This window comes from Mastigoproctus giganteus, chromosome 11 (assembly GCF_048544385.1).
Source record: "Mastigoproctus giganteus isolate SK-2022 chromosome 11, ASM4854438v1, whole genome shotgun sequence".
In the NCBI taxonomy this organism is placed as follows: Eukaryota; Metazoa; Arthropoda; class Arachnida; order Uropygi; family Thelyphonidae; genus Mastigoproctus; species Mastigoproctus giganteus.
Window position 1 is genome coordinate 171,793,665 of NC_143585.1, and position 15,100 is coordinate 171,808,764.

The 15,100-nt window shown below is 38.8% G+C and overlaps 1 protein-coding gene across 1 annotated transcript in view; it reads right to left on the reverse strand.

Annotated features, from left to right (window-relative positions):
• Grip163 (gamma-tubulin complex component 6) overlaps nucleotides 1–15,100 on the reverse strand; it is a 916,232-nt gene that overhangs the window by 112,691 nt on the left and 788,441 nt on the right. Inside the window, exon 28 of the mRNA XM_090384619.1 lies at nucleotides 5,336–5,497. Coding sequence (XP_090240745.1) covers nucleotides 5,336–5,497 — 162 coding nt within the window. The remainder of the gene's footprint in view (nucleotides 1–5,335; nucleotides 5,498–15,100) is intronic.

Genomic DNA, 15,100 nt, shown 5'->3' on the forward strand with positions numbered 1-15,100 from the left:
ATATAAAATGAACCGTTGGTTTTGGCATTTACTGATGTGATCCAAAGCTAACTCAATAGCGTGCAGCTCTGCAGTAAATATACTGCATTCAGAGGGAATCTGCTCCGATGTAGTGGTGTCCCTAAAGACAGCAGCAGATCCCACATATGATTCTGACTTCGAACCGTCTGTGTAAACTGGCGCGAAGTCAGAATGTTCAGCTCGGTGTGCTGAATAAAGCTGCAGGTAGACCGATGATGGAGTGTCCGACTTTCCCCAATTTTTAAGGGACAAGTCACATATTGGAATACGAGCATGCCAGGGTGGAAGGGGTTGCTTCGGTGTTTGGGCAACCTTGTCTACCTTGATATCAAGTTCTATGAGTAGCTCTTGGAGACGAATACCAAAAGGACGATTAGCAGTCTTACGGGTATTGTACAAATTTTCCCATCGTGGCTCAAAAACGGATAGCCACGTAGGATGGTCTGGCAGGGATTTCAGTTTAAAAGCGTAGTTTAGACACAACTGCTTACGTCGAAGCGATAACGGTGGTTCATTTGCTTCGACGTATAAACTCTGGACAGGAGATGTTCTTTATGCTCCAGTAGCGATACGAAGAGCCTGGTGATGGACAGGATCCAGCCATCGAAGGGCACTGTCTCTGGCTGAAGAATATACCTGGGACCCATAATCAAGTTTGGATCGCACAAGTGCACGGTAAAGCCGAAGAAGCGTGCATCGGTCCGCTCCCCAAGATGTAGAGGAGAGCGAGCGGAGAATATTAAGCCCGCGTGTGCACTTTGTGCGAAGTTGACGGATGTGGTGCAGAAAGGTCAACTTTTTATCAAATACGAGTCCCAAGAATTTTGTGTCCGCTGCTACTGGAATAGCATTTTGTCCGAGCATTAATTCAGGTTCAGGATGAAGATTACGCTTACGACAAAAATGTACGCAAACGGTCTTCTCCGGCGAGAACCTGAAGCCATTTGCAAGTGCTCAGGAGTTGAGGCGGTCAATGGCTTTCTGCAGTTGTCTTTCAATAACCCTCATGTTGCATGACTGACAAAAAATGCTAAAGTCATCAACATAGAGGGCACTGTTTACAGTTGGAGGAAGTTGTTCTGTGATGGAATTTATTTTGATGGCGAAAAGCGTGACACTTAATACTGATCCTTGTGGTACTCCCTCCTCTTGGCTAAAGGAGCGAGAGAGTGAGGATCCCACACGAACTTGGAAAGATCGATTGGCTAAAAAGTTTTGAATAAACACGGGGAGATGCCCTCTAAGGCCTAGGCTGTGCAGATCTTTTAAGATGCCAAATCTCCAAGTTGTGTCATACGCTTTCTCCATGTCAAAGAACACCGACACCAAGTGTTCACGTTTTAGGAAAGCATCCCGGATGGATGTTTCCAGTCTAATAAGATGGTCCAAAGTGGACCGGTTCCTTCGGAAGCCGCACTGGATGTTGGAGAGAAGGTCATTGGTTTCTAAATACCAGATTAAACGAGAATTCACCATTCTCTCCAGGATTTTGCACAAACAGCTAGTCAGAGCAATGGGACGATAATTTCTAGTGACTTTTGGATCCTTTCCTGGCTTAGCGAAGGCAAGAACGGTTGCCTTGCGCCAGGAATCCGGAAACTGCCCTTCGGTAAAGATTCTGTTATACAGAAAGAGCAGATAATCCATAGATTTTGGTGAAAGATGTTTAATCATATCATAATGGATGCCATCTGGTCCAACAGCACTTGCTTTGGAAAGAGTGAGGGCTCTTTTCAGTTCATGTATAGTGAATTCCCTGTTGTAGGGACAGTCGCTCTTACACTTAAAATTAAGTGCCTGTTTTTCTATTTTTTGTTTCAGGACCAGGAACTCTGGGGAATAAGAAGATGTTGCACAGATTTTAGAGAATGTTTCCCCAAGAGAGTTGGCTATTGCAGTTGGATCTGCAATAGCGCATCCATTATAATCTAGGATTGAAGTAGGGTGGGATGTATGTTTTCCCTTCATTTTCCGGATTTTATCCCAGACTACCTTAGAGTTGGTAGACTGGGTAATAGATGATGTAAAACGGATCCACGATTCCCTTTGACTCTGACGGCGGATGTAGCGTGCTTTGGCTCGTGCACGTTTAAACATTATAAGGTTGTTCGTGGTAGGATATCGACGGAATATCCCCCACGCTTTGTTTTGAGCCTTTTTTGCTGCTGTGCATTGGGAATTCCACCAAGGTTTGGGAAATGGTGGAAACCGGGTAGATGTTTTTGGAACAGTATTCGCAGCTGCTTGGACGATAATTTCTGTGATGTACGTTACTGCATCATTGATCGGCTCCTGACTGACCGTACTGAGTTCAAAATTTGCCTGATGTTGGAAGGCAGTCCAGTCAGCCTGATCAATCTTCCACCGTGGTAACCTGAAGGGAAGACATGGTCTCCCGCTGTGTAACAAGGTTATCACAGGGAAGTGATCACTTCCAAATGGATTCTCCTCCACTTCCCAAGTGAGTGAAGGGAGTAGAGAAGGGGAGCAGATAGAGAGATCAATGGCAGAAAAGGTATGGGTAGGCATGTGGAAGAAGGTGTTTGTTCCAGTATTTAGAAAGGAAAGGTCATTGTCATTGAGCATACGCTCTATGACCCGTCCCCTTCCATTGATGTTAGCACTACCCCACAGGGTGTTATGTCCGTTAAAATCCCCGAGAAGTAAGAAAGGGGGAGGCAACTGCGATACAAGATCATCAAGGTCTTCCTGGGAGATGTCAGTCCCAGGTGGCAAATAAATAGAGCACACAGTTAATAAAAATCCCACTGTCAGGCGAATTGCAACAGCCTCAATGCTGGTTGTAATTAGCAAGGGCTGAACTGGGGTCTGATTACCCACAAGGATAGCCACTCCTCCATGAGCAGGACCATCCGCAATTCTATCCTTACGAAAGATTGTGATGTTATGCAATGTGGGATCATCATTTGCCTTTAGATAAGTCTCCTGCAAGCAAAAGCAAACTGGCTCGTGCTTTTGCAGGAGGGCCTTGATGTCATCAGTATTTCGCCGGAATCCACGACAATTCCATTGTAGGAATTTAGCCATTACTTTGGCTTGGTGGGTCCATCAGGCGGCTTCCGAGGTGCTGAGGGCTTACTTTTGTCAGTCTTGGATTTATCTTTTTTGGGGAAGAATGGACGCTGTCCCGTGTCCATTTCTTCCTCCGCAAAGAGTTCCAAGACAGATTCATCCTGTACCTCCTTGTTCTCTACATCCATTGTTTCTGTTCTTACTGCAGGCTCTTTACCACTTGGTTTTGGTAGTGGTGGAGCACTAGGAGGTACGGATATAGGAGTGGCAACTGACTGTGTTTTTTTGGTGGGCTTTTGAGAACTCAATAAATAGCGTGCAATCGGGGTGAATGACTCTTTTGGTGGAATAGTCATCTCAGTTTGTGTCCCGATAGTGCACTTAGCAGAAACCTTCTGGGCGTATGAAGGTTTCCCGCTATTTACTGGTTGGTTACGTTTTCTGGCCTCTGGGTAGGAGATATTCAGCTCTGTCTTCAGTTTTTGTATTTCTTTTTCATCCTTCCACCGCTGGCATGCTCTGGAGTAGGCAGGATGATCTTGTTGACAATTTACACAGATCGGTTTAGAAGCTGAACATTCCTTGCTCTCGTGGTCTTTCGCACCACATCGAGCACAGGCAGGGTTACCACGACAAGATGTTTGTGAGTGGCCGTATTTTTGGCATCTAAAGCACCGCAGTGGGTTTGGGATATAAATCCTCACTGGGCAGTTTAGATAGCCTGCCTTGATGGAACTTGGAGGCCGTGGGGTGTTAAACGTTAGGATGAGAACTCGGGTAGGGACGAGATTCCCATCCTTTCTCATTGATATCCTTTTGACAGCTGTCACTCCTTGGTCTTTTAATTCAGAGCAGATCTCTTCTTCAGAAACATGAAGAAGGTCCCACTCTGAAATGACGCCTCTTGAAGAGTTCAAAGTTTTGTGGGGGGTTACAATGATAGGTATTCCCCCTATTGATGTGGCGTTCAGGATTTTTTCTGCCTGTTTAATATTTGTAGCTTCGACCAAAAGGTCGCCAGAACGCAGTCGTTTAACAGATTTGGGTGAACCAGCCAACCCTTCTAATCCTTTCTGGATGAAGAAGGGTGACATCTTTCCAATGGACTGCTCTCCGGTGGAATGGAGAATGAGGAAAAGCGGTGTCACTGATGGTGGTGGTTTATCCTCAGTTCTGGCTCATTTTGCAGAGGTGTTATCTGCGTCATCATCTCGATTAGGTAGGGGCCTTGTTGGGGCCCCAGAAGAAGGATTTAAATTACTCATAGGAGTAAAGAAAAAATGTCTGATGCCTAAGTACCTCACCCACCACGGAGCCCTACGAGGGGGCGCCCACTCGTGAACTAGCAGGTACTGCGTACACGAATGGGACACCGAGTTCGCTTAGAACACCATACCCACGTTACCAATAAGTCTTTATCCCGTCCCAGGACCATAGGGAGGGAGACTTATTGGAACGCAGTTGACCCTAGCAGTATAATACCACCCGCCGATTGATCCCAGTCGAGCCGGTCCGGGACCACCCGTCTCGTCGAAGCAGGGGCCAAAGTGGTGTATTAAGGCTGGGCCCCTCAACCACCAGGATCCCCCTTTCCGCTTCCACAGGTCGCGGCGCACGGCTGCACACGCCGGATTCCAACGATGTAACCCTGGAACCAAGGTATGGGCGTTAGATCCCAGTGATGCTAGTCTGGAAGTCCAGCAGCGTCACTGGGAGGTCCCCTCACCACGTACAGGTGCCCACGTCGAGGGGCTGAGATACTGTATGTTGAGTAGCACTACAGTTGCACCAACTTTACTGTCTGTCCAATCCCTTGCGCTCTTAAACTGTACCAGGTTAGCAGTGGTAGTTACCTGCTTGAGGAGAAAAGAATATAATTTGTATTTTCTACCTCTCCTTTTTTTTTGGTTGGTGTAACAGAAGCTACAGGCTTCTGGTGCACCAACCTAAGCTTGCACTATGTAGGTGATACTAATACTGATCTAGACAGGGGGGTGCAACAACTTCCATCTGTTGTTGTGGAACTGGATAATTAGAATAAATTCAAGGAAGAACTAGACAAATTATTGGAGGGATGGACAAGTGATGAGGGAAGGTTTTTTTGGCCAATGCTCTTTAAGCTTGGTTTCTTGCCTTTGTTTGTCATCACTATAATACAGCCAAAATTTATCTTTTTTTCACAGTATAAATTCCAACTTAATGTTTGTGAAGCCAATTAATGAGACAGAAATATATACCATAAATGAAAAATAATCAATGTTAATCATAAAAATTATATTACCTAAAGCACGCTGTTTTAATGTAATAAGCATGTGCTTCCCTAAGGTCATCTAAACTGTTCACTTTTTGCTTCAGAATATTCTGAAAGTCTTGCCATGTTACCTGCAAAACTTGACTTGAGATATATGACTGCATAACTCGAGTAAAATGCTGCATCTCATGTCTAAATAATACACAATATAAACTAATAAATCAATTTGCATATACAGAAGTAAAGAGCAATATACAAAACTTGAAAATATAAAACATATATATACATAGATATGTATATATATATATACATATATACATATACCTTTGACAATATAGAAGTTCTTACTGATATTACTATCTTGCAGAGTAAAAAGAATTACATTAAAGAATGAGCAGTAAAATCAAACACTTTATGTTTCAAATTATCTGGAAATCATGCCACGTGCAATCTGAAGAAAACTTTCTTTAAAATGAACATAACTGCACCACAAGTGCTGAACCTCATGATTGAAAAACATGATCATCATATCAAAAAAAAGAATAATAAATCTATGTATTACAAATAGAATTATTATTCTTTTATTTATATAAGGTATATGTATTTTTCATTTTCAGACAGGATAAGTCACAGAAATACGTGATTTTTGGATATGGGGGGGGGGAAGACCCTTAAAATAAGCACCCATCCCTGTTGCAATGATTTTTTCTTATCATATATCCTCCCTCCCACAATTCCTATGTATGCTGGTATGTATTTCCTTTGCAGAGTAGGCGCCTCCGTAGCCAGGTGGGAAGGAGCAGCAGTGCGTAGCACACGCTTCTTGATTAGACCGGGGTTCGAGCCCGTCACCACCAAATACGGAGGATGCGGAAAGGTTAAGGAATGACCGCCGCATATCCTGGAGCAATATGGCCTTAGTTGCTAATGCTCCTAAAAACCAAACAACAACAACAACCTTTGCAGAGTAGTGGAAATTTATAAGCTTAAGGTAGCTGTCTCACATGAACTTCCACGGAACTGCAAAGAATACACCTAAAAGTATGCATATATAATAAACCAAAATGACACGTTGTAGAATAAACAAATAAATAAAATGCCTATAATGGAACAGCTCCAAAATTTGTGGGGCTCTATTCTAGAATTACCTGTGGGCCCTGGGGTCCTGTGAAAAACTTATATGGAGTGTTTTTGTAAAATAGTGAGTTTTTTAATTTTTTTTTTTTTTCAAATTTTATAGTAACTACGAAATAATTAAATAATTTTATATTATACTGAAAAATTTTAAACACGAATAATATTTAATGTTAATCAACAATATTGTTTAACAATTGCAGTCATCTCATAAAAACAGGAAAAAGGAATATATAATAATTGGAACCAATCACACACATTTACATATTATTATAGCAATTATTACAAAAAAACATTGTTTAGATAATTACAAAATATTTCTAGCCCTTTTGGCTGCAAAATCATTAATGATGTTGTCATTACTAATTTTTTTTTTGCTACATCATTTTCAATGGAAATAATTGACAGTGAAGTTAGTCTTTACTGGGAAATGGAGAGCCTTAAATAATTTTTAACTCTTTTTAGCTTGAAATGGGATCTTTAATTTGATGCCACTGTAATGTGGCTTGTTAAAATCAATCTTAAAAACAATAGAGATATTATTGAAAGTGAGTATAACACAAAAATGATGTTTTTAAATAATGTACTATGTTCATTTTCAAATGAAACGTATACATTGAGAATGAAGTATGCACTCTACTTCTAGTAATTTAAGGTGACTTGCACAAGTGCTCTTGGAGTGACGATAATTTGGGTAACTAGACATTAAGATGGCAGTAGGCCTGCTGACAAATATGCAGAAAAGACGTGGATGATATTATTATTTAGACCATTTGAGCACGGGGCCCTGTTCAACAGAATTGGTTGAACATGCTTGTACAGCACTGATTGAAAAAAGATAAAATAATAAAATAAAATAAAAAAATATTCTCACATCACCTGTCCATCCCCCATAACACTAGTCAAAAAAAAAAAAAAAAAAAAAATCTGGAACAAAAATAAATAACGATTTATTTATTGCATATAACAGCAAGCCCTCTACAGCACCTGGCCAGGGACAGATAATTTAGTACAGAAGAAATAAAACAGTGAAAAAAAAATATATATACATATAGCAACATACATATAGCAATATACATATTTGGATACTATGATGCAGTCACAAAAGAACTGGATGCAGGGAATAACTTTGATATTATATACTTGGATCTTAGAAAGGCTTTTGATACTGTTGCACATGGAAGACTGCTGCACAAATTGGAGCAGTGTGGCATTGGAGGCAAATTGCTGCTATGGATAAAGGGGTGGTTGAGGGGAGAAGACAGAGAGTGGTAATCAATGGACACTGCTCATCGTGGACTAATGTTATTAGTTGAATCCCTCAGGGTTCAGTGCTGGGTCCATTATTGTTTTCTGTATTTATAAATAATATTGATGATGGTATATCAAGCTTAATGTCCAAGTTTGCAGGCGATACAAAGGTTGGCAGGGTTGTTAAGGACACTACTGACGCTATGCTGCTGCAACAGGACCTGGAAAGGTGAGCAGATGGGCTGAGAGGTGGCAAATGAAGTTTAACATTGACAAATGTAAAGTACTACATATGGGAAACAGCAACCCCAGAGCAACGTATCAACTCTGTGGTACTACACTGACAGTAGCAGAGAATGAAAAGGACCTGGGGGTAATTGTGCAGGCAGATATGAAGTTCTCTGAGCAGTGTAGATGGGCTACAAGAGTAGCTCATGGTGTCTTATCGATGATATACAGGAATTTTTCTAGCAGGAATAAGGAGGTGATTATTCCCTCGTATAAGGCAATGGTCAGGCCACACCTTGAGTACTGTATATAGATCAGGAGGCCTCATTTTAAGAAGGATATAGAGCTGCTGGAACGAGTACAGAGAAGGCCAACAAGATTAGTGAATGGAACAAAGGGTTGCTCTTACAAAGAAAGGCTTAAGTTTTGCAAATTAGTGTCTGGAGACTAGGCACCAGTGAGGTGATCTGATAGAGGCATTAAAGCCTTGAATGGTTTGAGCAAGCTCAGTGCTGATAAGATTCTGCCTCTTGCTCAGAATAATCACCCGAGAGGGCATAAATTCAAATTGAGGAAAGACATATGTAGGATAGATGTGCGGAAATTTGCCTTTAGCCAGTGGGTAGTTGGTTGGTGGAACAGATTTCCATCCCTTGTTGTGGAAGTTAATAGACTAAATAAATTTAAGGCTCAGCTGGACAGGTATTTCGAAAGAATGGAGGAGTGAAGTGGAAGTTTTTTTTTTTTTGGCTGATGCTGCATAAGTTTGCTTTCTTGCATCATATGCCTCTACTAATGCTAATGCTAATATATGTAAACTCTGATATGATTTATATTTATGTTTAACTAAATAAGATGTTGCAGTATATTACGCATTGAGCTGCTAATTACTAGAATGAAGGCAGGCTGCTGTTTGTATTTCTTTTCATCTGATTGGAAATCTGATTCCTGCATGTATGAGGACTGACAAATTTTTGGCAAGCAATGCAGCATTGTGAAGATTTATGAAATCAATGAGTGCATTCAAAAAAATTATGTACATCTGCCTGAGACTGAAGAGCATAGTGTTGAATTTTACTGGTTTCCTGAATTTTCTCTGTCTGAGTTACTGTTATAATGCTGCCTATATTTGGTGAATCTATTGCAGAATTGCAAGAAGCATGACTCTAGACTCAATGATCTGTTGCAGGGGCTCTGTGTTTAAGTTATTATAAAGCTATTATCTGGATATTGTATGGGGGAACCCAAATTCGCTTATCGAGCCATCATGCCATGTACAAAATTAGGAAATTGTGCTGTTGAAGCGAAAAGCAAGTACACTGTTTCAAACTTTTGGAAAACTTAATTGTGAAAAAAATCACAAGTATTAAAAATAACAGAACCCCCCGACCACAGGATATCTAAGATACCATATACAGAGTTGATCCTTGATGGATATCATTTGAAGTATTGGCTACTTGCCTTTGAATCGAGTCCCTGTTTAATCTGATATTTTCAAACTTTTTTGTACAATTTTTGTAACATAACTTTTGTAATGAAAGAAGTAAACATATTTTTACAAAATCCCTATCAGAAAAAGGTTTTGATGACTGAGCTATTAGTTGAGATATTTCAAAACTCACTTCTAAGGTCTGAGATTTCAGAACATTTTTCAAAAATATTTTGCTGAGCATGCATGGAATGAAGCAATGAATTGAGGGAACACTTTTAAAATAATACAATAATAGCTTAACACTGGTACAGTAAAACAATGTATTTTTAAATCATCAATAGTTAGAACTCTTATTTCTAATTTGAGCCGTACTTCACATCTGCAATATTTCATATGTAGCAGGCAATAACTGTGACATGAACACTATGTTTTAACAACAACTATTTATGTTACTCATCAATGCAAGAATATTCTCTATTTCTCTATTTAGCACACTACTGATGTAGGTAGTGTGGAAATGACATCTGTTATGTATTATTAACATTTATGTTTTTGGCAACTATTTATTTTATTAAAATATTCTTATAGGCTGAGACGGGCCACAAAAAAATGTTCAGATGAGCAGCATGCGGCCCACAGATTGCACATCACTGCTCTAGGGCAAGTTGTTTCTTGACAATTATTTCAGGGGCTACAGACTAGATTTAGGGAGTACAGTAGACTGTTGAAATAATGGCACCCCGAATAATGGAACAGTCAAGCTAATGGCACATTGAGATCGAATTTTTACATACCGTGCAAATGTCTTGCAGTGCCGAAAAAAAAAAAAAAAGAAAGGAAAAAGGGAAGTCACATGATTATTATATCTGTTTATGCTCGCCATTTTGAAAGTGAATTCTGTACTGATATCATGGATTATACCGCTGTTTTATGCTTATTTTATATTAAAAGCCCCTCACTATGGCTCCTAAAGTTAATAAACCTCAAACAGAGAAGAAAAGAAGAACAACATTAAAGCTTAGTGACAAACTTGATATAATCCAAACGATTACATGATTAAACTTGATATAATCCAAACGATTACATTAGGGTCACTAATTACATTAGGATTACATTTGTGTCTGTAAAATGCGTGTGTTCTCTGGTTGATTTGCCTGTTTTGATGGAAGAAAAAACCCCAGTTTCTGGAGCAAAAACCTTGCTATCTATGTCTGAGACTGACTAACTCAGCCACAAAGAGAAAAAAGCCCATAAAAGTTCCTCACTTCATCGATGGGATTCGAAGCCAGGTCTTTTCCACCTGGTGTAGGGAGGATGGTGACGATACCACTGTGCCACCCACACAGACTAAACTTAATATAATAAAAAAAATAGAATGGGACATAAGCAGGAGTGTATTAATGGCAGAATGTAACGTGTTGACATTGGATCGCCAACATGTTTATTTTTTTTATGTGCAGTTAATAAAACTGCATTCTTAATCTCTCTATTTCTTATTTAGCCTCATTATGTCTACATTAAATATATTAAAAACAAAACTTTAAAGACAACAGAAAAATCAAAATAACGGCATGTTGGATCCACAAAGGTGCCATTATTCTGAAAGTCTACTATTTGAAAAAGCATAAGAGTTTACCTCAATATGATACACAGAACACCTCAATATGATACTCTACAGAAATTAAAACAAAAACTCAAAAATATAACACTACAGTAAGAAATAATTAGCAATTACTTGAATACAAAAATCAATTTATTGCAATTAAAAATTAAGTTAAAAATTAATTTAACAAAAAAAAATTGAAAAACGATTTTCCTTCCTGAAGCTGTCAATGCTTTTCAACAGTATGTTGTGATCAGAGGAATGAAAATTATCGAATAGGGGTGAGAATGAAACTTAAATAGAGATTATTTGTCTTTGCACATGCACGTAAAAGACTACGAATCAGAAATTAGATATGGCCGGCGAACATTAAGAGAATTCTCATATAAATTAATTTCAACAGTTTCTGTAATTAATAGACTTGTATAATTACGTGGACACTAAATATTTTGGCCTTGTTAAATAAAAAAGTATGTTTTTCATTAACGACATGAAAGGCTTATTCTGACGCTGCTGAACAAGAAGACGAACTGAGGCCACGTGTTGATTAACACGAAAATTCAGAGGAAACTATATAGAACCTTGGCAAGACGAGTCGCATTCACTGCAAGAAATGTTTTATACCAAGTCATTTATTTGTGTTGCAAACGAGGAAAGGACTGAGCGATTGTTCAGTATAGTGTGTAATTTCCATATTGGCATGACTACAATTTTAAATTCGGTATCTTTAAAGAATCTGTTTAAATTGTTTGAAGAAGTTGTTTGTGCCACTGTTCAACATATGGAAGAGAAATAAAGTATTTTTCATATTACTATTGCTGGTTGGTGTAGTTTTTTGTATCCTATCCTTAGCTTGTATCCTAATTCATTTATTGTAGCAAGGGGGTCGTCGAATACTTATAAGCATTGAGAAATTGATTAAAGATAATCAATCTTTTGTAGGTGAACAGGTGATAGCTGTTATAATGCAGAAGCATACCGGTGTTTTTAGGTTTAAGATAGATGTTAAATTGGATTCTATTCGAGTCCCGAGTAAGTATGAAATTTAGAAAATTTAATGACTTAGTATCTGTATTTTTCCTTTCAAATGTAAATTTGAGTCAAGAATGAATATTATTAAATGAAGGTAAAATGTCTTGGATAGAGCTACTATCAGTAATAAATAGAACATCATCTAAATACCTCCCATACTTTGTGATAAGGGGCGCCTCCGTAGCCAGGTGGGAAGGAGCAGCAGTGCGTAACACACGCTTCTTGATTAGACCGGGGTTCGATCCCGTCACCACCAAATACGGAGGATGCGGAAAGGTCAGGGAATGACCACCGCATATTCCCAGAGCAATATGGCCTTAGTTACTAATGCTCCTAAAAAAAAAAACCAAAATAACAAAATAAAATAAAATAACATGTGATAAGGGGTAGAAAAGGCATCAAATGTATACACTCAATCGTTGGGAGATAGATCTACGATATTAAGCCACTCAGGCTTAACCGCATTGGCAAACCAAAAATTTTTTGTATACTTTGTCTCGAAAGGTGATATAGTTGGCTTCAACTACGAGTTTAATCAAGTGAAAAATTTCCTTGATAGGAAGCTTCGTATAATTAACCAGTATTGAGTTATTATTTAACACATCCCAAAGTATATCTAATGTGTATTCAACATTTGCATTTGTATATAATGAGGTAACATCTAGTGATAATAAATTATCATTATCACCAAGTCTACACTACTAGGTTATTATATAATGTATGGTATTTCTTAATCCCAAATTTTATCACCTGACTAAAAAGTTTTATAATGTTATTTACATATGTGGCCAAGGATGAAAATGCCGAGTTTCTGTAGGAAACAATAGGCTGAATAGGAAATACGGTCTTATGTAATTTTACCTGACCGAAAAGTGTAGGAATGTTCTGGCCTTCCATTCCTTTAACTGAGCAATAGTAATGTAGTCGTTTTTTCGATATGTGGTTAACATTTTATTGTATTGAGTGACCAAATCGGTAAATAGTGGCGGGTCTACTTACAAGTGGAGGTATCTGATACAATTGAATCTAATTTATTTATATAATCAGGTTTATCGAGTATAACCACTGTATCTCCTTTATCAGCTCTCTGAATAATATTGTCTTTATTTGCCCGAAGTTCACGTGAGGCTGAACTGTCATGTGTATTCAATTTAGGAAGTCACATTTCTTTTATTTTATTCCCCATTTGGTTAACTTGTTGAATAAATAAATATTTTTGTGGAACATTATAAAATCCACATTCAATATCGATTACACATTGTTTTCTGGTAAATTATAATATCATCATAATTTTGTAAATCTATGGAGGCCTTTGATACAGACCAATCGTTAGGATGCAGAGAATTTTTAATTTGTCGACAAGATTTGTGACTTGAAGCACACGCCTCTGAAATAAAAAACAGGCACATAACAAATTGAATACATTATTGGGAGTGTTGAGATATGTTCATACAAGTTCAAACACATTGTCGCAAGCTTGCGACCAAAGGCATACCAGTTGGGGACGACATTCCCCCCCTCCCACGTACACACCACATACTACTGCAGAATACTTCAGCTAGTTTGCAAACACCCCCAGCCAACATACAACATAACAATCGGTTACAAATCTTTCCTCATATATGCTATCGCAGGACCAGCTTTCACTTTTATCCAAAGGATTAAATTATAAGAATTTAATATAAGAATTATAAAAATTATAAATCAAAGAACTTATCTTGGAAGCTACTAGGCTTTACATACCAACTAAGAAATATTGTTCAAGGTTTAGGCATAAATGGATGTCAGATGAACTAAGGAGACATATGGCAGAGAAGAAAAATGCATGGGATACATATAATTAACATGTGACACAGAAGCCTATGACAGATATAAGTTGATCTGTAACCAAGTTACAAAGGAGGTTTGGCAGGCGAAGGCAGATTACGAGAAATCTTTGGAAAAGGATGCAAAGAAAAACAGCAAAGAGTTCTTTACTTAGGTATACTCTAGAAGGAAGGGGATGAATCAGATTGGTCCCCTTGATATCGATGGTTCAAAGGTTGATGATCCTGCTGAAGTAGCTAACAAACTAAATGAATATTTTGCATCGACAATCACACAGGAGGATATATTCAGCGAGGAGAATGCCAGAGGTGATTTCAACTCTGGCAGTAAGCTAGATAATCTTGTAATAATGAGCGTAAAGTAGAGGAGAAATTGTTGAAGATAAACACAAGAAAAGCACCTGGGGTGGATTGGATCTATCCAGTTATATTAAAGGAGGCAGCAAAGGAAGTTATTTATTTTTGGTTTTTTTTTTTAGGAGCATTAGCAACTAAGGCCATATTGCTCCGGGAATATGCAGTGGTCATTACCTGACCTTTCTGCATCCTCCGTATTTGGTGGTGACAAGCTTGAACCCTGGTCTAATCAAGAAGCGTGTGCTACGCACTGCTGCTCCTTCCCACCTGGCTACAGAGGCGCCAGTAAAGGAAGTAAGCAAACCCTTAGCCATAATTATGAGAGCTTCCTAGGACTCAGTGGAGGTACCCATTGACTGGAGATGTGCAAATGTGACCCCAATTCACAAAGGAGGATCAAAGGCTGACACAAGTAATTATACGCCATATCCAAAAATTTCATTACTTCATACACAGCATGTCCCACCCACTTTTCTTACTATTGAATACACCATGAATTGTCAAACTAATAGAGCAAGCATATCTGCGAAAAGATCTAAATCTCCCAAGCACTTCCTAATTCATTTCACAAATATACGTGGTCTCAATTCTAATCGCAACGATGTCCATTTCCAATTGCAGGCTGTCAAACACCTTATTTTTTTTTTCTGACAGAATCTCAGTTATCGGTTGATTCAACTACTGCTCATCTCAGATGCCTAAATTATTCGCTGTATGATTCCTTTCACCTCAAAGGCGGTACTTGTGCATATGTCCGTTCTGATATTCCCTGCCAGAGACTTGGCAATTTGGAATCTCCTCTCTTTGATCTTCTCTGGCTTAAAATCTCTCTACCTCATTTTGTCAAATTCATCTGTTGTCTCTACCGTTCTCCCAACTTCACTAATCACTTGGAGCTCTTTGACTTCCTCTCTTTGCAATGTGACTTTCTC